The sequence below is a fragment of the Sciurus carolinensis genome, chromosome 2 (assembly GCF_902686445.1).
Source record: "Sciurus carolinensis chromosome 2, mSciCar1.2, whole genome shotgun sequence".
In the NCBI taxonomy this organism is placed as follows: Eukaryota; Metazoa; Chordata; class Mammalia; order Rodentia; family Sciuridae; genus Sciurus; species Sciurus carolinensis.
This window is the reverse complement of record NC_062214.1, coordinates 78,277,684-78,299,203: the sequence shown is the minus strand read 5'-3', so window position 1 is coordinate 78,299,203 and position 21,520 is coordinate 78,277,684. Positions and strand designations below refer to the sequence as shown.

At 56.9% G+C, this 21,520-nt stretch overlaps 1 protein-coding gene across 1 annotated transcript in view; it reads right to left on the bottom strand.

Annotated features, from left to right (window-relative positions):
- Positions 1-8: 8 nt before the first annotated feature.
- Positions 9-21,520, bottom strand: part of Adamts7 (ADAM metallopeptidase with thrombospondin type 1 motif 7) — a 44,349-nt gene continuing 22,837 nt past the window's right edge. The window contains 16 exon segments of the mRNA XM_047538567.1: positions 9-689; positions 3,476-3,638; positions 4,685-4,831; positions 4,912-5,085; positions 5,528-5,680; positions 6,571-7,974; positions 8,284-8,497; positions 8,924-9,050; positions 9,496-9,637; positions 9,895-10,139; positions 11,380-11,500; positions 12,379-12,512; positions 12,832-13,001; positions 14,380-14,525; positions 14,917-15,009; positions 15,680-15,824. Coding sequence (XP_047394523.1) covers positions 532-689; positions 3,476-3,638; positions 4,685-4,831; positions 4,912-5,085; positions 5,528-5,680; positions 6,571-7,974; positions 8,284-8,497; positions 8,924-9,050; positions 9,496-9,637; positions 9,895-10,139; positions 11,380-11,500; positions 12,379-12,512; positions 12,832-13,001; positions 14,380-14,525; positions 14,917-15,009; positions 15,680-15,824 — 3,736 coding nt within the window. The 3' untranslated portion in view covers positions 9-531.

Genomic DNA, 21,520 nt, shown 5'->3' with positions numbered 1-21,520 from the left:
GGCAAGCTGTGTCCCTTGCCCAGAAGACCTTCCTACCCCCATTACCCAAGCTTCTGCAGATATGCCTCCCATAGGAAGCCACCCTCCACTCTGATGCTGGGCCTTCCATGCCTACATTAGTCGCCATTCTCTGTGTGGAATCCTTGGCTGCCGATCTCCTCGCCACAACCATACCTGCCCTAGCCCCGCAAAGCAGATGAAAATCCGCAACCTGTTGAGGGTGAACAGAGTATCCTAGAGGATGGTTTCTACTTGAGATTCCCCAAATCCAAAACGAAGCCAGGCTGTGCTTTGGAACAGTAGATACTCATTTATGTAAAACAATAATAATAAATGTTGCACAAATAGAATAAAAAAATACCTTTTTTCAAGGGGAGGGGATTCCCCAGCGTGCTGCTAGGGCTGGGGTGCGGGATTAGCACCATTAGGGCACCAGAGGCGGGGGCTCCGCGGCAGCCCGAGGTGGGGCGCTGAGGTCTGTGCGTGGTCTGTCTGTGTATCCTAGTGCGCAGGTGCGGGTCGAGGCTCAGGTCAGCGCCGGGCCACCCGCTGATGACCTCGGGAGGGGACACCGTGGCCAGATGGAGGACAGGAACGGCAGCACTGGGCACGGATGGTGGGCAGCTGGCAGCGGCCCAGTAGGCGCAGTGTCTCACAAAAACCAAAGGACAGGCGATCCCGCTCACAGCCTGAGGATGGGGTGAGATCCGCCAGTCAGGACCAGGGGATGAAACACCTGGCTCTACCACACTTGTGCCCAGGGTGAGGAATTTCCCTGGAATTTTTACCTGGGCTATCTCACCTGCCACCACTCCTACCCAACTGCCTTAAAGAGACTTCAGCAGCCAACCTCAGGGAATAAGTTCTAGTTGCCCTCCCCTGGACCCTGAGTAGAAAGCCACTAGGTGCTGTCCTTCCCCTTGGCCTATCCCCAGAACTCTGGAGAACTGGCACTGCTGAGTTCAGGTTTGGAGGAAAGGTTCTGAGATCCCATTCCTGACCACCTCAGGGGTCCGTGAGTAGCCAAAGAGCCTGCCCAGGGGCGGGGGCCACCAGTCTGCATCCCTGCTCACCCCTGGTACCTGACAGATACTAGCACACAACTGAGTCTCAGACACTTCTGCCAGCTTGCAGTGGTCTCTGCCCCACAACCCTGCCACCGCCCCCCTCAGCCCTGGTACACTTGTCCTGCCAGGTCTCTGTGACTACCTCCCCTGACATGGGCCATGCTCCACCTCAGATTCTGGGTCGAAGGCCAGAACAGAGTCCCATCTTGGGCCAGTCCCTCACTTCTCAGCTGTGCAATGAAGCCCTGAGGCAGGGCCTTGGTCAGGACCATCCAGACCATCGGTGGACACCAGGAATTGAGAGCAGGCCCCCTGGGGAGGGAGGCTGCAGCAGCTGTGTTTGTCAGGGGTGGGGATGAGGCTTGGCTGGGTCCCTGCCCAGTGGCTATCAGAGCTATTTTGGGAAGTGGCTTAACTCCAGCCTCCTGGCCTTGCTCCCGGTGCTGCGGCTGGGCTGCCACTGACAGTCCCCAGCTGCCGCAGGGGTCTTGCTCACTCCAGCAGACTCCCAGGGGAGGAAGAGCAGGAGGGCAGCAGCAGCCCTGGGACATCCCCAGGCTTGGCAGAGGGCACGCGGCAGCAGGCAGGGCCCTCCACCCTGGCTTCGGGCAGTAACTCCATACCACACATCTGCAGACCTGCATCTAGTCGCTTGGGGTGACCTGACACCCTGAAACAGCCTTCCTAACCTCTGAGGCTGTGATTCCTTCCTGTCGATAACCCTCACCTCCATAGGCAGGCAGATGGGTCATGCTGGGCCAGTTGTCTTACCACAGTGACCTCACACCCTGGAGTTTCCAGGATTTCCAAATGTCCTGCCACACCATCCCACAAACCATCAAAACATCCTGGGGATTCTAGGGTCTTGGGGTCCAGGATACCTCCCAGGGTAGTAGCCTTCACTGGTGGCAGAAAAAAGTCCTCATTTAGGATGCCTGACCTCCCCACACAACCCCCTCCCTGGAGACCACCCCCACCCCTGGGAGACCTTGCAAGTCCAGAGCCTTCTGAGCCAGGCCTGCCCTTGGTTCTAGGTCCTGTGGAGCCTCAATTCCTGCTGTATCCCCCATCTGATCCTCACCACCTGGGATCATAAATACCCAGCTCCTGGCTGGCTCTGAGCCCCGCGTCAGGGATGAAGAGGAGCCATGGCCACTCTTAGTTGTGAAGGTAAGTGCTGTGAGGCCAGCACCCAGCTTGAGCCATGTGCAAGAGACCTCTAAGATGCTTGTGGATGAATGCTGAGGGCAGGTGAGAGCAGGCAGGGGTGCAGGAGACTGGCCTGGGTCTTGAAGCAGGAGGGCCATCTCTGCCAGAGGTGGGGACAGGAAAGCACAGCAGTGGCTGCTCTGGCCCTAAATAAGGACCACCTAGGAGCCAGCTGCTGGTAGAGAAGACTGTGTTGAGCAAGGGAGAGGAGGCAGATATTCAGAGGCCCTGACCCTGACCCTGATGGCCAGGCCAATAGCCTGGGGACAGGGGGCCGACAGCCAATAGGCTTGAGGCGCTGTTCTTAGTGTACATAGTGCCAAGCCTCAGGGTTCCCTCAGTTGCCAGAGGTGGCCCTGGGATTCTCCCTGACATTGCAATGGAGAATGACAGTGGATGCCACAAGGGAGGAAGTCACTGTCCCCAAACACCCTCTCGCAGCATTGGATCTTTCACCCCCAGGGCCCCTGCATGAGGGCTGCCAGCCCCTTTATGCATGCAGAAAGGAAGGCCCAAAGAAAGAACGGAGCCCAAGGCCACAGAGCTGGTGAAGGGAGCCCAGGTGTTGGCTCCAGGGCCATACTGTTCTGTGTTCTGAAGTGCTGGGGGCAGGAAGGAAGTGGTGGTGGTTGGGGGGAGGGGTGTCCAGAGCCACCTCTGGCTCAGGTCCTTTACCAGGAGGACCCAGCTGGCCAGGAAACCAACAATGCTGGAAGCTAGCAAGACCCTGGAGGGAGGCTCCTTCCCGTGCTTACATTGCTCACCCCAGGCAGTCCTTGCCTGGCTGGGAATGGACCATCCAGAGCTGGGTGTGCGGCTCCCCCAGGCCCAGCTTTCACATGGCCACAGGATATCCTGGCCTCAGTATGGGGAATAAGACCCAGAGGGAAAAAGCTGCCTAAGGTCACAAAACAATTTAGGGGCCAAGGCCGCCCCCTCCACTCCCTGAGGCCAGAGCTGTCTGCAGGATGATGCCTGTGTGGCTGGGATTCCCCTTGGCAGAGTCCCAGCACATCCCCAGCTTCGCAGCTTCAGCACGGCATCCTGAGGCCTCAGGATCACCGCGACCCCATGGCTCTCGAGCCCAGACTACAGCTGGAGGCTCAGCAGTGCTGCAGGGTGACGGTCCAATGACTGCTTCCCCACTGTCCTCCACATGCTCCCTGACCTGTGGCAGAGTGGGCAGTGGGGTCACTCACGTGGAGGTTCAACCAGCTCACAATCCTCGGTGCCACAAGGCCGGGAGCTCTCAGGCCAGGCTTCATGGCCACACTTGTCACTGTCTTCTTCAGGCAGCCCGGTCTGGGTATTGACACACTTGACTAGGCGCCGCTGGACACCACCGCCACAGGGGGCTGAGCACTGCATTGGAAAGGAGGGGAGTTAAGTGTCCCTGCACTCAGCCCTCACGGGCATCCTTGGGTGGTGCTACTGGGAAGCCAGTCCTGCGCCCTGTGCCAGATCGGCCTATTAGGTGGGCCTGGTCCTGTTCCCAGGACCCACGGTGGTGCTTGGACCTACTCTCTCTTGCAGAATCTGCTCCCGCGGGGGCGGGGGGAGGGGCACGAGAGCAGTAGGGAGCATCCCCAAGTCTTCCAGGGCAAGCCCCTTACAGAAGACCTGCCACATGGCCTGAGCAGAGTGGGCAGAGACTTGATAAGAAACCACAGTGACCAAGGAACAGGGGAGGATCTGCCACTGTCCAAGGGCAGCAGAGGGAAAAAGGTAGATGTTTGTCAACCAGGACCGCCATGCTGATTCAGGTTCTGTTAGCAGCTGGGGGTCTGGTCATTTACAAAGTCCTAAAAATAGGTTTAATCTGTGCCAACATTGCACCAGGCTCTGTATGTTCATTGTTATTACTTCATTTAACCCTTCCAATCTTCTTTCCACAAGCTGTGCCCATTTTACAGATGGGAAAACAATGGCCAAGCAAGACCAAAACAACCTGCCCAGAGTTACTCGGCAGCCAGTGGGACAAGGACACAAATGTGGTCTACTGACTTCAGGCTCAAATCTGCAATTCCTGAACCTCTCAGCCCCAAACAGGCCTGACACTGGGGCCCCTTTTCCATCCCCTTCTCTCAGTTCCCTGAATGCCCTAAGGTCCTTGTTGCCGCCTCAGGACTTTGAACATGCTGCTCTCTTTATCCTTCTCCTTGGCATTGATGAATCCTTGTGTCCACACAGAGTTCCCTTGGAAGGTCTTCCCTGACATATCAGCACACAGCCATTTTTTCTCTTCATCTATTTCTCCCTGGCAGGGTGCAAGGACTCTGTCTGGTCACCTCTGTCTCTGTAGTGGCTGCAAAGAGCCCGGTACCTGGCACACACCCAACAGTTCACTCTCAGACTAAGAACCCAGCAGAGCCTACTGAGCACTGCTCAGCACCCCACCCCCCGCTCACCTGGCCCCAGGGCCCCACCACCCACTGTGTGCAGGGGTGGGTGTTACACGGCCTTGTGGCGTTGGGTCTCAGCGCCTCCTCACAGAGGCCTGGCTCCGGGCAAGTCACCAGACGCTGCTGTTCTCCGCCACCACAGGCCTCAGAGCACTGGGAAGACAGGGGAAGTAAGAGGCACGGCCAGGATCTGAGGGTGTCCCTGTGCCCCACCCCATATTCCCAGGCCTCACCTCCCTCCAGGAAGAGATGTACCAGCTGAGGCAGGGTTGGGTCCCGCAGGGCTGGCGGGTGGGTGGCTTGGCAGGCCCAGTTTGGCAGTGAAAGGGCCGCAGTGGCTGTAGGTTCCGCGTATCCACACACTGCACGTCCCGCACTGAGGAACCTCCACCACAGCTGCGGGAGCACTAGGGACCAAGGCACAGGCGTGTGCACACCATCCCCAAACACAAGAGTGGTAAGGAGTACGGCAGGGCAGGCCTCAGATCACCCCTCCAGCTCAGGACGAACAGCCCCAGGGAGAAGCCAAGGGTGGCCAGCCCTGGGCAGCAAGGCAGGCTGCCACAGGATGGGACAGATGGAGAAAGGCATAAGGGAGAGTTGGTGAAAGAGAAGTTGGGTGGGTGGGGGAGTACAGAGAAGGGAGACAGCCAACAGGAGCAGAGGCTGGGCTAGGTGGAACCACATGAAGAGGAGGAGACTGAAAACTTTAAAGTGAAGACAGTCAAGGGCACCCACAGGCAGTGGTGCCTCCCCTGTCCTCTCAGTCTTGCAGCACAGACTCTGAGGCCCAGGGCTCCACCTCACACCCTGGGGCTGCTGTCCTGGCTTGGTCCTCTCCTCACGAACCTTGCTCCAGTTGCCCATGTGCCAGGCGGCACAGGGCCGCAGGTGGCAGCGGCGGGCGGGCTGGGGCCGACCAGCAGGGGCGCAGTCCTCGTCTCTGCCAGAGCTGCAGCGCACCAGCCTCCAGATGGCACCCAGGCCGCAGGTGGTGGAGCACTGTGGGGCAGAGGACAGTGAGCACTGGGCAGACACCCACGGCGAGGGGGTTGCCTGCCTTGGTGAGTGGGATCTCCGCCAACCTGGGACCCTTCTTCTGGTTTCTATCTGCAAAAGGGACTCCTCCACCCCTCTTCCAAGGAGACTGTGAGAACTCAAATTCCACCAGCAGCCAGCTGGGACCTGCAGGCACCCCACATCGACTACCCCGGCAAGGCTTGTTACTTCCCAGAATCGCTAGCAAAGGAGATCTGGCTTCTAGTCCCAGCAGCCAAATTGGTAGGTAACCCCAGACAAAGCCAGCCACTCCCCTCCCCTAATTAGGGATCTGAACAAGTTTGCTTCTCCTACAGTGACAATCTGGGGACCTAGGGAGAGGACACAGGCCAACTCTTTTCCATTACAGGGCGGGGCCTGGGAGTCATGAGAGGAAGTTCCCCCAACACAGCTATGTGAACTGAGCTCCCTGTCCCCAGAGGCATGCAAGCCAATGCCAGGATGCTCCCCCAGGCTGCGTGTCTTCTGTGCCTACCACTGCCTTCCCCTGTGGTGCTCAGAAATAGGCCCTCTGGGGACTTCAGGAACAGGCAGATGGGCCTCCTCACTCCGTTCCCACTGCTCAGATGGGAAACTGAGGCCTTATGGGGCAGACTGGCCACAGGCCACATGGAGGGCCCCAAGGAGCTCCACATGACAGAGCTGGGATGAGGCTCTCCCACCTCGTGGAGCCTCCACCCACTGTACTGTCAGTTTCCTAATCCCAGGAATCCCTGGCTTCCAGCAGGCAGGATGGACAGGGCTTGTGACCTGCTCTGCTCATTTCTAGTCAAGGAAATGGAGTTCCCAAGGCCCTGCTCAAACTCCCAGTCCCCCAACCCTGCACTACTTGCCTGGCTCCAGTTCCCCACTTGCCAGCTGGCATTCCTGGTGGGCATCAGGTCTGCAGGGGACCACTCCTCGGCCAGGCTAGGCTCCAGAGGCTGGGCCTCAGGGGCTCCTGCTGCAGGACTGTCTTGAGTTTGTGTGGACAGCAGCACAGGGTTCAGGGGCACCTCAGGGCTGGAGGACTCTGGTTGGCCTGAGGGTCCTGGGTTCAGAACAGTCACCCAAGGCATATGCCCTACGTCAGCAGGCACTACTGGAAGGAAGGTCCCTGGCACTGCCAGAGTTTGTAGGTCCTGTGAGCCTGATCCTGGGGTTGAAAAGGTAGGAGTCCCCAGCTCCAGGGGGCTGTCCCTGCTCCAGACTCCCAGCATGGGGGCTGTGGGAGGAGGAGGGGGAGGGTCCACCCCCATGGTGGGCCACAGCTGACTGTACACAGGTCCCAAGTCACCCTCCAGTGCAGGGCCCCAGGCCATAGTTCCTCCTGTCCACAGCTCCACCATGTCAGGGCTAGGAGAGGTAAGGGTGGTATCAACGGAGGGCAATGGGGGCCACACAGAGCTGGGGCTTTGGGGCAGGTGGGGTGCCCTGCGGCCTGCAGTTTCCTCCTTGTCCTTGGAGATCTCATTGGTCCCATCCCACCATGGAGTAGGTGGCTGGCTCTGGCTGTCCTCCCCCACTAGGAACTCATTTGGTCTCCCAGGGGCAGTAGGTGTCTTCATGTCTTTGTCTAAAGCAGGGGACTTGGTCAAGCTGGGGATCCCCAGATCAGGAGTCCCATCTGGAGCATCCTCCTCAGACAAGAAATTGACCAAGGGATTCCCAGGGTTCTGCTCCAAGGGTGGGGTTGGGGAGTCGCCAGCCTGGCTGGGCCAAGAGCCATGGGTCCAAGCTCCCTGAAATTCCTCTTCCTTGGATCCAGGAGGCTCTGTGACAGGCAAGGGGGTATCGATAGGGGGCTCAGCAGGAGAGCTTTGGAGCGGGGGCACCCAATCCCCTGTGTCCCCCAGGTCTGGGCTGGGCTTCTCAAAGGGCCCATAAGACAGGTCCTCATGGAAGTTAATGAAATTGTAGTCATAGTAGAAGTCATCCACAAACACAGGCCCCGGCAAGTCCAGCTTCAGGTCTTCCTCTTCGATGGCATTGCCCATGACCGCTGGTTCAGGTGAGGAGGTAGGCAAAGGGCGTGGGGCCAGGTGGTGGGGGATGAAGTCAACCTCATTGAAGAGCTCAGGGCTGGAGGAACCACTTCCTGAGCCTTCAGGGCCCAGTGCATCCAGGGACCGCAGGCAGGGTGGTAGAGGGCAGGTGGCCTTGCTTGCTGGCCGCTGGGTCTCATCACAGGGGACACCAGTGTCATTAGTGCAGAGGATATTTCGGTGCTGAGTGCCAGTCCCACATGTCACCGAACACTACAGGGGAGGCAAAAATCAGGGACTCAGGCCAGGAGAGGGGCTGCCAGGGGAAGCTGGGCATGGCAGGTTGAACTGCCCAATGTAAGAGTAGCAGAAATCTCAGCCAGCCCTCTCTGGTCCTACCCAGCTCAAGACAATGGTTTACAGCCATGGCTTGTCAGGGGCACCCCAGTCCCCAAGGCTTTGTAGGTAGGGGCTGGACCCTATAATGCCCAGGGTCCCTCCCACCCAAGTTACCAGGCAATAAGTGACCCCACGCAGGCCAACTGTAGCCAAAGGCCAATGGAAGACCACCCCTCTGCTCACCTGCGACCAGTTCCCCACAGCCCAGGTGGCAGGACAGGGCACATGGTGGTTGCATGGAGTTTCTGCAGGGGGCCGGGGAAGATGTTCACAGGCAGAAGGTTCCAGGGCGCTCTGCTCATCCAGCCCCACGCTTCGAAGGCAGAGCACAGCCCTGCGGGAGAGGCCTTGAGGTCCACAGGAGTGGGAGCACAGCTGCCACTCTCCTGCCCACCACCTGGTGAGGGGTGCACAGCAGCATTAGTGTGGCATCAGAGATGGCATCAGGCTTGTGAGCAGGAGGCCCCAGCCAGGCTTCCAAGTCCTCAGGGTTCAGCCAGGATCAGGTCTGAGTTCAGAGGAAGATTCCCCAGAGCTCCAAGCCCAGGTGGGTGCCCAGCCCTCTGCACTCCTGCCACCCTCCCGTACAGGACGTGGGCAAGGCTGGGGGCCTGTTTTATATTCAGCAACCCACAGAGGAGTGGGCAGGGATGTCTAGGCTGGTGCTGGATGCCCAGGGGCACCCCAGGTCCAAGCTGAGATCAGGAACAACCAAGGTTTAGGGCTTCAGTCTTGGAAAGAAGCATGGCCCACCCTCCCTCTCTTCCCGAAGGTTTCAGAGACTGAAGGACCAGGACACCTGGGGAGGGGGCAGTAGGCTTACCGGGCAGGGCAGGCCTCCTCGTTGCACTTCCTTTGGCGGTCATCAGGCCGACTCAAGGGGTCACAGTGTCCCTCATCCACAAGTCCTGCCTGACGCTCCATGCAGTACACACTCTGCCTCTGCACACCTGGGAGCCACAGGGGTTCAGCCTGGGCCTGGCACCCAGCATGCCCCCAGCCCAAAGACAGTCACACCCTCTGGGCCAGAACCCTCCCAGAACAGGGTCTCACTGCCCATGTCAGGAGGAAAGCAAGACTCCATCACCTCCTTCTCACCGTCCTCCCAGACTTCAACCTCACCCACTCCCCTGAAACCCCCCCAAGACGCCCTTGGGAAGGCAGCAGAGTGTGAAGTTTAGTGAGTTGGGTGCCCAGCCCCACTGCTTCCTAGAGGAGAGGTCTTGGGCAGCTCATGTGACCTCTCTGAATCAGTGTTCTCATCTGCGATTGCCTCAGGTCCTGGGTGAGAATCATAGGTGGCCACATGTGTGCAGATAGCCTGTGCCCGGCACATCCTAAGAGTTCAGAGAGGGCCAGCCGCTGGGCTGCAGCTGTGTCTGCCTCTCTTCTCACCTGAGCCACAGGTGACTGTGCACTTGCTCCAGGGCCCATAGTGCCAGGAGAACTCAGGCGGCGCCACCTCACTCTGGTCATAGGCCTCCCTGTGGATGGTGTACTCATAGCGCACCCCGGGGTTGCTCTCCTGAAACAGTAGCTAGGGCAGGCAGATGGGGGCCCTGTGAGCACCAGGACCTGCCACCCAGAGTGAGTGTCCTTTGGAAACTCATCCCAGTACCTCTGTGAACTGGGGTTACACCAGAGAACCATTTTAGAGATGGGGAAACTGAGATAGAGGCTCTAGCAGTGGGGTCTGGCCCAGAGCTTACTCCTCCAGGACAACACCCTGCCATGGGAGCTAAGCCCTGGGGACCCCACCTCAGCTCCCCTGCCTGGGTCTTGGGAGGCAGGCACCTGGATCCAGACAGGCTCACTGGTGGGACCTGGGGATGTGAGGTTCTCCCGGTTGCCCATGCGAGCATATGTGAAGGTGGTGCCCGCCACCTCGTAGTCCCCATTCCACTGGATGGTCCAGCCACCGTTGAGGAAGTACTTATCCGGGTCCTCGCTGCGCAGGGCCAGGAAGTTGGCAGCCTCAGCCACCTCCTCGATGAGGATCTCACGAGCACCGGCTGGGATCAGCCCCACATCCACGTACCCTGTTGGCCAGGGGTTGTGCACGGGTCATGCCTGGGTAGGAGGGCTGGCTGCCCCCACCAACCTCCCTCCACTTGCCCCTGCTGCTGCTGCTGCTGCTGCTAAAGGTTCCAACTTTAGCTTCAGATTCTGAGTTCCCCCACAAGCCTGATCTATGCTGGGTCACCAAAGCCTCACAAAGGCCTGCAACTCCTGCTCTCATGGCCCATGGCCCATGGCCCAGGACCCCTTTACCTGGGAACCTAAACTGGTCTCATTGTCTAGCCCCTATAGATGAGGCCTGCATAATCTAAAGCACCAGAATGCCTGGACCTTCCCCTGGCACAGCCTCCTCATCCCTACACGGCTTGCTTTTATCCTCTTTATGGAACATTCCCTCTGGACAGAGCACCATGCCAAGAGCACTGTGCCTGTGTTCACAGGAGGGCAACAACCATGTGACACAGGTACTATTGTTATTCCACTTTGTATTTGCAGAAATGGAGGCACAGGGAGACTAGGTAATTTGCACAATGGTCTGATGGGATGCGATCGGGCTCCCGTCTGGGCTGTAACAAACCCGCTGCAATGTGTCTCTGGGATGAAACCTAAGCTGCTTGGTCTGGCAGTCGAGGCCCCCCAGGCAGCTGCCTTGCTCCCACGTCCCAGGCAGGGCACACATTTTGTTGCCTCTGGGCTTTGGCATGAGCTGTCCTCTGACTGGGATGCCTCTCCCTGTCTCCTGAGTCCTTTACCATTCAACTCACTTCCACCTCTGAACTGGAAGTCTTCTCTGATGCCCCCAGGTCAGGACCTTCCTCCTCAGTGCCCTCTCAGCCCTCTGGGCATCGCTACACTACAGCTGTCCCAGTGAAGGGTTCTAGCACCCTGTTGGGCTGTGAGCGCTTCACCTCAGTGTGGCCTTCAGCCATCACCTGGCACACAGCCAGCACTTGAGCAGACCCCAAAGTGAGGGCTGGTGTAGCTGGGTGGCCCTTCAAGCTTCATCAAAGAGCAAACCTATGAAAGGACAGGGCTATACACAAGCCTGGCTGGCCCTGCCTGAGGTCCTTGAGACGGAGGCTTCCCCATGAGGACAGATATCTACACCTGGGCCAGGGGACCCTGACTCCTGCAAGGATCCTGCTCCAGGCAGACTTGCCGTCTCTAGTCTGGATGAGGATCACAGAAGCCCTGAGGATGAGGAAGAGGCCACCAGTTTAAGAGCGAGCCCCCTCCCCCAACAGCGGTCCCAACCCATACCCAGTCCCTCAGTCTCCTCGAAGGTCCCGCTCACGGTGTGACAGGTGGAGCCGTTGCCATGGCACACACCACAGCGGTCCTCCACAGCACCCGAGTCAATCTCGAAGTCACAGCCCACATTCTGCAACACAAGGGAGAGGAGGCCCCTTGTGCTGGGCTGCCAGCCCTCTCTGGTCTCCAGCCCCATGGTTCTGCCAGGTTGGGAGGAGACAGTTGGGGTAGGGGTCAGGAGGCCTTGCTCTGAGGCCTGCCCCACCACCATCGTGCTGTCTGAGCCTGCAAGAACCTCTTCCTTGAGCCTGTTTCCCAGATGTGAGATGGGAAGAACAATCCATTCCTCAAAAGCATACTGTGAGCATCACATGAGCCAAGAGACAGGAAAAGTCTTACAAAAGGCTGTGGGTGGGCAGAGGAGTAGGCACACCATGGGCTCCTGACCAGTGTGCAGAGGGATTTTCCAGAAAAACAATTCACCGTCAGAGGCACTAGTTTAGTACCTCCCTATTGGTCCTCCTCCGATGCCCACTGGCTTAGAGGGCAAAAAGCAGGGGCAAGAAGGTGTCTGGCAACATGGGCAGGGAGGAGTGGCCATCACTGTTACTAGAAATAAAAACAGGAATTGTTACCAAACACTGATTGCTTACTTTGCCAGCGCAGAGCCCTGAGTGGCACAGGTGCCACTTGGTTAACCCTTCCTATTGAAGAGGCCACCATTGCCTGGGCTCACCCAGCCAGGAGCACTGGAGTTACTGCCTAGGCTCTGTGCCATGCAGGCATGCCAGGGGAATGGTGGGCAGCCAGTGGGGATGAGGTGGGAAAGTGGCAGTGCAGAGGCTGGGAGTGTGAGGTCATAAGGGGGCAGAGGCTAGGAAGTCCAATGGTGCAGCCTGAGGAGAGTAGCCAGAGAGGGGTCAGGAAGGAGCCAGAGAAGGACCTGGTGCCTGCCAGTGGGGCTGGGGACAGGTGGTCCTGGGAGACCCTCTTGCTATCCAGGCACACCTTGCAGATGCCGTTGATGCAGAGGTCACGGCTGGCCTGGCCCTGGTAGCAGGGAGTGCCATCGACCACAGCGTCCCGCAGCTTCTCAGCAAAGTACTCGTTCGAGGGCCGGCAGTGCAGCTCACAGGGGTTCACTGGGGGCCCAAGTGGAGGATTCATCAGGAACAGCCAAGGCAGGTGTTATGGAGGCCACCAGAAAGGCCCCTCTGCAACACACATCAATGGCAGGCCAGGGGCTCTGAGCAGCACAAACATGCTAGAGGCTCCGGCTGGGCTGGCAGTTATCCACAGGCTGCAGACTGAGGAGCTAGGAGTGAGTGGCAGCCCCAGGGGAGGTGGAGCTGAGGGCTGGGGGTGACAACTCGGCCTCCTGTCTATATCAGTGGGTAACCTTGGGCCCACATGTTCCCCAGCCCTTTGGGCCTCAGTGTCCCCATGGGTGGCAGGACTCACCATCATTGACCACAGGCACCCATGTGTGCAGCTGGCCCTTGTAGAGCATGGCATCAAAGTGGCTACACTGGACATGGCGGAAGGAGGGGCGACCAGGGGGACAGGCCTGAAGGTTGCAGAGCCGGAAGCGCTTCCGCTCACCCACACAGTACTTGCCCTTGTATTTGGGCCTGTGGGGAGAGCCAGAGAGGGAGCTGCATGTGTACACCATCAGTGCCCACTTTGGAGCTAGATCCGTATCCCCCCACCACCACCATCTTTGTTCACACTGTTCTACCCTCTTGGGCTGACCACCCTCTGGCCCAGACACATGCTCCCTATTTGTAAGGAACTAAGGGAAAGTAGCAGCAAGAAGTCTGGGCTAGGGGCTGGGGTTGTGGATCAGTGGTGATAGAGCTCGCCTAGTATGTGTGAGGCACTGGGTTTGATCCTCAGCACCACATAAAAATAAATAAATAAAATAAAGGTATTGTGTCATCTGCAACTAAAAGTAAATAAATAAATAAGAAGCCTAGGGTCTGTCCCCAGCCTGCTATGGGCAAATGTTCAGCTATCCTCCAGGCTACTTCTGCAGAGGGCTGCTGGAACACACAGTGGACATGACTGACACCAGTCCATGAAACCCAGCACACTGAAGAATGCTTGCAGACTTGCTCCTGGTGGCAACACCCTGGGTTGGGTCAAAAGGAAGTCCCCAGGGCCCACTCAGCCAGGAGGCTGCCAGAGCACAGCACCTGAACTCCACCCCCATCTAGGCCAAGGTAGCCAGGTCCACCTGGTTCACCCAGAGGCCAGGACACAGGAAGGGGTTATGGGCCAGAGCCCTGGCCAGGCACAAGGCCCAAGATGGAGCTGGTTCTGAATCCCAAGTGAAGAAGCTGTCAGAGGAGTCAGTTGCCCCTCAGTCTGCTGGCCTCTGTGTCTCACTGAGTTTTAATATTGTCCCTTTTAGATGGGGAAACTGAGGCAAGACAGGTGGTCACCCACCCCAGGACACAAAGCTACCTCTTCAGTGCCGCCCAATTCTTTCAGCTGGCCTGATCTCATTGCAGACCCACGCCACACCTCTGATGACACTGAACAGTGCCTGCTGAGAACTTGCTAGTTCAATAGTGGGTAAAATGCCTTCCCTGCATTACCTGCCTTTACCCCTGCCAGCAACTTCCTGAGGTGGACACTGTCATCACCCCATTACACAGCAAAGGAAACAGGCCCAGAGAATGGGCAGGGAAGGCCCTTGTATGAGGAGTCGAAGGGATTTGAACCCTGATCCTCTAAGGTCCAGGGTCTAAGCATTAACCACCGGCCTCTCCTGCTTCCCTCCAACCAGCTGTTTCTGTGTTGTGTGGCCTCCGATGAGTTTCTCCAGTATCTACACCTCAGTGTTTCCCTCTCTGCAATGGGGTCATTCCCTGAAGTGATTCAAGGTGACCCAGACACTCAGGACTTGGCCAATACAGGAACAACAGTGAGAGCTAGAGGCTGAATTCCCTGCAATCTGTTGATTTTGCTCCAGTGCTTCAGTCCCACCCCGGGCCCAGCACTCACGTGGGCTGTGTGCACTGCCGCTCAGCGCTCTGCACACCCACGCCACAGCTCCGGGAGCAGACAGACCAGGCGCTCCAGCCAGACCAGCCACCATCCACAGCCTCGGGCCGGAAGCCCATAGGGACGCACTCCCCATTGAGACACCACTACAGAGACAGATGGAGGCAGAGCAACCCGCCCCACCCATCAGCCATCCTCTCCCTAATGAGAAGGAGGTGGGTGGGAAGATCTCCAAAGACACAGAGGGCAGACGTGGAAGGCCTGAGAGAGGCCTTACAGCCACCCACAACCCAGGCCCCACGTGAAGCAGTGGGGAATAAACCAGGGGTTGACTCAGCTGAAGATGTCCTGGAGAATCATGGCATCAGGACCTGCCCCAATGCCTGTTTTGTAGATGGGGACTTGGGCCAGAAAGGGCTGGGGATCTGCTAAGGGCACAAGTGAGACTGTAAATTAAGCTGACCCCAGAGCACAGGCACAGTAGGAGGTGGGCCTCTCCCAGCATGACCCACAACTGGGACGAGCAGCATCCCCTACCTTGCTCTCCCCACACCTGGTGCCGTCCACAGCTGCATCCAGCTTAGAGTGACAGGTGGTCCCCACAGAGCACCAGAGTGTGTGGCAGACATTCTGCAAGGAGGAGGCATGGGCCATACCCTCACCCACTCCCCAGTGCCTTCACCCATGCTGCCCCCTCATGCCCCCAAGGGTCCCCTGGGCAACCCCTTCATAGGACTGGCACAGCATAGGAGCCTGCAGATGTGATAACCCCCAGAGGCATCCTCTTGCCCACTGTGTCTGCTCCACCTTCCACCCTCCCCTCTCAACCATGTGGAGACATGGGGTCCCTATGGAGAGACCTCCAGGCTCGGGTTTGCTGCTTGGAGCAGTCTTCAACTGTCGACGCCTCTCCCAGCCCCAGCCCCCTCCTCTGGACAAACTCCTGTTACAAGTCACAAGTCTCAGTCACATGCCTGTGGCCACAACTTCCTGCCATCTTCCTCAGGACCCCCAGGTATAGTTTTGATTTTCTCTCTTATAAGCCAGCTCCAGGGACATTGAGCAACTTACCCCTGGTCCTACAGTTGGTAAATGGTTGACCCTAAATTCAGACCTGGGTCTGTGGTCACCCAACCCCAGGCCTCTCTCACAGGTAGGTCACTTTATGTCTCACTGCACCAAATATGGGGGCTGAGCCCAGGCTGGCAGGGTTTCTCCCAGGCTGGCACCTGCAGACTGGTGAGCGCTCTCCTCTACGTTCCACTGCCATCCCCCATTCCCACACATGGCCCACACTCACGTCCATGTCATCACAGAAAGCAGAGTAGGCTCCATATTGGAGACGGCACTGGTGGCTCACGTCATAGAGGACCCCAGGTGGCACTGAGGGGAAATCGATGACATCATCGGCAGGAGGATCGTCCAGGCACAGGCCCCACCCACGACTATAGAGACAGAACAGGAAGTGGAGGTGAGGGGCTATCTGTCCCATCAGAGAAGCCTCAGTGGGGCCGGGAGGGCAGGTGAGGTGGGAATGGGTAGAGCCTGACTCATAGACCGGGTAGGAGAACACGGTTCCCCTCATGGCTCAGCCGACCGTAGGTGACCGGACTAGCTCAACAGCCCTCCAGACCCTCTCATCTCCCAGGGACTCCAGCCAGCTGAACTGCCCCACCCCCAAGGCCAAGCCTTGGCACAGCTATTATCCCACCGCACTCCAGCTCTGCTGGTGCAGGTGCTCCTCCAGGTGCCGTACAGGTGCCCTTCCCTCAGAGGCCTGGAGGGCCTCTTGCATGGCCTGCCTCTGACTTCCCACAGCCTCGACCCCTGGCCCTGACCGTGGAGCCAGGCTGGACAGGGTCTGGAGAATATCACATCACAGTTGACACAACAGAGGGCCTCTGAGGACCCACTAAAGGCAGAGACCTAGGTCATCCATGGAAAGCCAGGTCCTGAAAGCAGCCCTCTACTCTGGGAGAGAGCCCAGGGGCTTCCCAGCCCACCTCCCCACTCCACCAAGGTTGGCCTCCTTGCCTCTATTTCTCCCCATGTCCCCCTGCCTTCCTCCAGCCAGCATTACCTGGCAGCAGAAAAGAGACTGGCAGACACGAGCAGGCAGAGCCTGTGTATGTCACGAACTCCTGCTGGTGTGGTCAGAAGATGTGGCAGCCCAGACACACCATCAGCAGACAGGAGCACTCGGAGGCACAGGGGCCCTGGGGAGGACATCCCAGGCCTGGCTCAGCTGCCTCTACTCCACCTCACTCTGTGTGCCCCTGTGCACAGCTAGATTGCCCCTAAGGGCCAGTGGCCATCCTGCTACCTCAGCTGGAACCTGGGCATGAATGCACTGGCATGAGAACCAGCTGTCTGGGCTCTCTGCTGTCCTGGAGAATCAGAAGGAAGGACCCAGGGACAGAGGAGGCTAAGAGAAATGTGCCACGCTATCAGGGATGGAGCTGACTCAGGCAGAAAGGATTTGGACAGAGGCAATAGAAGTGGCAGGACCTGCAGGATGGGGGCCCTACCAGATAGGAAGCGGGAGCAGAAACCTTCCAGTTCTCTGGTCTAGGAGGCTGAGGGTAGGTGGTGTCAGGCCAGGAGGCCAAGATGAGCATAGGGTGCTGATTGAGGTGGGCAGGATTGGGGGTCACCAGACTAAGAGCAGAGGCAGTAGATCCTGGGGTCTGGCAGGGAAAGAGAAGGAGAACCACAGGACATGGAAAGGTTGGCAAAAGATGACAGGTTGGAGAAACAGGGCCAATGCCAACAAGGTAGATGTAGAGAGAGGCTGAGAGGGTGGCTAGAATTCTGGAGTTCACTTTTCAGAGGTAGAGGCCAGTTAGCTGTGAGACCTGGGTGGGGAGGAGTGACTGTGTGGAGTCCTGGCTGGTGACAGGGCCCCAACCCACCCAGAGCTGCAGAGAACTCAGTGGTAAAGCCCACTGAAAGCCCTGGGGGTGCTCCTGGAATCAACGGATCCCTCTAAATGGGTGTGGCAAACGAGCAGCTGTTGGACACACCCTGTGCCCTGATGACTACCTGCCAGGCTGGCCCTGGGTACATGGCGTGCACCCACACATTGCCTGCACCCACACATTGCCTGCACCCACACATTGCCTGCTCACAACACCCTAGGCAAAAGACCACTGTCATCCCTTCCTTATACACACAAGGCCCAGAATGGTCTGTCACCTGCCCTGGGTCCCAGGATCCAAAGCCCAAGCTGCCAATGCCCACTTGGTATCCACTCACTGTGCTGCCCCCAGGACAGGCCTCCTCACAGACAACCCTGCGCCCAGCCTCAAAGACTTCACCCCAAATACAAGTTCAAAACCATGGCAGCTGAGTCCTGGCAGAGAGAAAGAAGTGTTTCCGAGTGCTTGCTGTGGTTCAGAGCTCCCTGGGCCTGCATGCTGGGGCAGTGTCAGCTGGAGACAGTAGGGCCAGCCTGGCTCTGGGGCCCCTCTTTCCCTCTAGCATGCTGAGACAAATGGATGTGGACTAGGGAACTTACCTGACCCTGTGATTTACACCTGGCCAAGAGGCTACACCAACTTAGGGCCCGAGGGGTTTCTGTGCCTCAGCTTCACACCCACAGCTCCCAGTCCACATCCCAGCCCTTCTGTTTCCTGTCTGGGACCCAGTGCTGACCTGCTGTGTATATGGCTCGCATGGGCCTGCTACCGGCAGCTACCTACTGAATCCATCTGTGAGTTCCAACTTCTCACACACACACACACACAGAGCATGAGGCATCCCTCATAGCACCCACTTCTAGATTTAGGGTCATAGCCAGGCCTAGGGACTGTCTGGGGAGTCAGAAATTCAAGTTCTGCTCTGCCCAGCTGTGGATGCTATGTGGATTTAGGCTACCCTGTACCCTCTTTGGGCCTCACATCCTCATCTACGAGAGGCTGATCTCAAGCTACAGAAGAATAAATAGCAATGTCTACTTGGGAAAAGTTACTGGGATGGCCAGAAGCCGGCCCTTCCTTCCTCTGGTGGGCCCACAGCCAGGTTCCTCAACTCTGCAGACTCACACCCAGATCCCCACGCCCTGTCGGCCCTTCCCCTCCAGGGCCCCTCCTGGTGCTAATTATAGCACGGCTGGCAGCCCCTGAACAGGGTCAGAGCAGACAATAAGTGACTTCTGGAAGGGAGCCTCACTCTCAGCTGAGATTGCAAAGAGCTGCCCGCCACCTGTGGGACCTTCTGTGCGTCCTCTCCCCTCATCACCCCCAGGTTCTGGTCACAAAGCCACTATACAATGGGCGCCATGGATGAAGTGAAGGGCCCACACATGACTGGGCCTATCTCTTTCCCTGCAGGAACCCCGGCTTGGAGGGCAAGGACGAGCAGAGCCTCCCCTCCCTGACCCCCAGTTCAAGAGGCTCGTGAACACTGTGACCTCTGCTGACTTGCTGTGCAGGTGGCTCCCATGGGCCTGCTACTGGTGACTAGAGCAACTTCCTAATGACCCCAGGTTCCCTCAAAGCTCTTCTCAGCCCAAAATGACTCTTGGCGTTCCTCAGGTCAGCTGCTTTGGACTGGCTCCAGAAACCGTTCCCCCAGCCCCACTGCCGGCCCCGGAAGATTTCAGCACACCCCAGGCTCCCATGTCCCTGACCTTGGCCGGGCCCGGACTTCCACCAAGAGCTTCCTCCTTCCTCAATGATTTTTAGTGGGTGGCTCCAAGGTACCTTCTCAGAAATCTGTCTCTGACCCCAGGAAAGGTGAGTGTGCCTCTTTGCCTTTGGACTAACCCCACAGGGCTGTCTGCCACAGCAATAATCACCTCAAATTGTCATCTGTCTGCCTCCCCCAGATGGCTAGGGCCTGCACATAGACTCCATGTTTGTCTCCTTCACCACTGTCCCCCAGGGCTTCACAAACATGGGTCTGTGGACACAGCAAGGGTGAGAGTCTGGATTCAGTTATATCTGGGTCTAAGTGGCCTGGTAACAGCTATTTGCAGGAAGCCGAGGGATGTTGTCATTGGGTCCCACAGGGACAGTGCATGGTCTGCATGTGCCTCTGAGAATGTCCCCAAGCCCTGCAAACACTGCCTGCCCTTCAATTTGGCACCTTTTATGAATCTCACTCATTTGGGTGGGGCCTGTCTCCTGTCCCACCCCCAGCAGAGACCCAAGGCTGGGAGCTGGGAAATAGGCAGATGCCACTGCCTGTTTGGGTGCCCCTCTCTTTCCACCTTCTCCTCAGATACCCCTGCTGCCTTTCACCCAGATGCAAAGGTGACGGGATGAACTGACCTTGGGGAGCTGGCCTGCTTCCTCTCAAGCACCCCGTGATCAGTGGAGCATATAGCTCTGTCTCTCTGCGCCTCCCCTGCTCTTCCCAGTGTCAGGGCTCTGGCAGGCCCTGCTGGCTCAGGCTCTCCTCCCACCCTCACCCCAGGCCTGTAGCCAATTCCCTCATACATTCCAGCAACTGGATGAGGACAGAGACTTGCCTGTCTGTCTGTCCCAGAGCCAGGGTGCTGGGTGGCACCCTGGGTGGGGCAACTGGGAACAAGCCTGGGGGATATTTCAGAGGTACCTACTGTTCTGATTTCCAACCATTCTCTCATTCTCTGCTCTGCTCCGCAGGAGGAGACACCCTCCTCGCCAACCCTAGGTCATTTCCCTGGCTCAAGTCCATGTGATATATCACTTGGTAATAGAGGAAAAAATATAGTCATTACCATGTATTGACAGTTGGCCACGTGGTAGGCACTGTGCTAAATGCTTCAGGTGTTTTCTCATTTAATCCTCATAGCAAATGCATAACCCAGGCACATCATTATCCCCATTTTTGAGGCTTAAGGAATACTGTAACTTGTCTGCTAATATGGGTGGAAACCTGGGCCAGAGTCCAGGTTCCGAAATACCAAACTACATTTTTCTCTGCTTCCAATCCCACTCCTCACTCCAGTAATCCCTCTTCCATGGGAAGCCAGCGTCCATACTCCTACATTCCTACTGGGCCTGGTCACATACCTGCTGAAAACCCACAGCTGAGTGGGCCTTCTAGAGAAATGTGGCACATTGAGCAGATAGATTTATCTCTGCTCCCTTCCAAAGTCCACAATGACATTTAAAGAATAAAACAAGGCACAAATCCACATGGGCAAAGGATAAAGGAGAAGTGACTGATGGCAAATAAAAGATGTCAACAAAATTCTGAAAACGAGGAAGCAGACGGTCAAGCGGTGGCTAAAGTGGCTGCAGGTGGCTGCAGGGAGAAACCTCAGAGAAGCAAAATCTGGGAGGCTCAGCATTTGGGGCCAGGAGGGCTGGAGATGGAAATCCAGTTCAAAGTCTTTCAGAACCAATCAGACCTCTGTTCCCTCCCCACCCTTGCATAACTAAGTGACTGCCACCAGCAGGGTTGGGGGTCACTCTCTGAAAAGGGAGAACTAGAAAACTGATCCAGGAATGCCAGACACAGACGAAGGCCAAAGGCAAAGGGACCTACAGAAAAAGGGACAATTAACAGTCTACACAATGAAGGATGAGACACTCCACAAGTCCCGTGCCTCTTTTTGGATGCCAGAATGCTGCTGCTAGACTTAACACTCTCCCAGGAAAAGACTAGACGATTCCTCTCTCAGATGATCACTCAGAAAAAAAATGACCTTAGATTCTGACACTTGAGGTTCTCCCAGAAAGACAGTTCCATCTCAATCAGTCCTTCATGAGTGACAGGAAAGAGTACTGGTCAAGTCCTCAAACCTCCCAACTGGTATCTGTCTCCTTCCATGTATGAAACACAGTCAACATGTTAGAGAAAACTTTTAACATGAAAGGAAAATTTTTTTAATAACCCAAAGAAAATAAAAAGATTTCAGGAAGAATAAAAAGAAAAAAAAATCCACATTACTATAACAACCACAGGAAGAAAAGATACTATACTTGTGAAATAAGAAAATAAAAGGAATATTTAGTGAATAAGAAAGTTTGGGAAATGAAAAGTACAATAGAAAAATATTTTAAAAATCTAACAAGGATTGTAAGAATTTTAATAAAAGAATAAATTGCTGCCTCCCAGAAAACAGAAAGATATGGGGGGGAGTTCAAAAATTAGAAAATAAGAGAAAATAGCTGAATATTAAGGGTTCTAGAAAGAAAAAAATAGACGA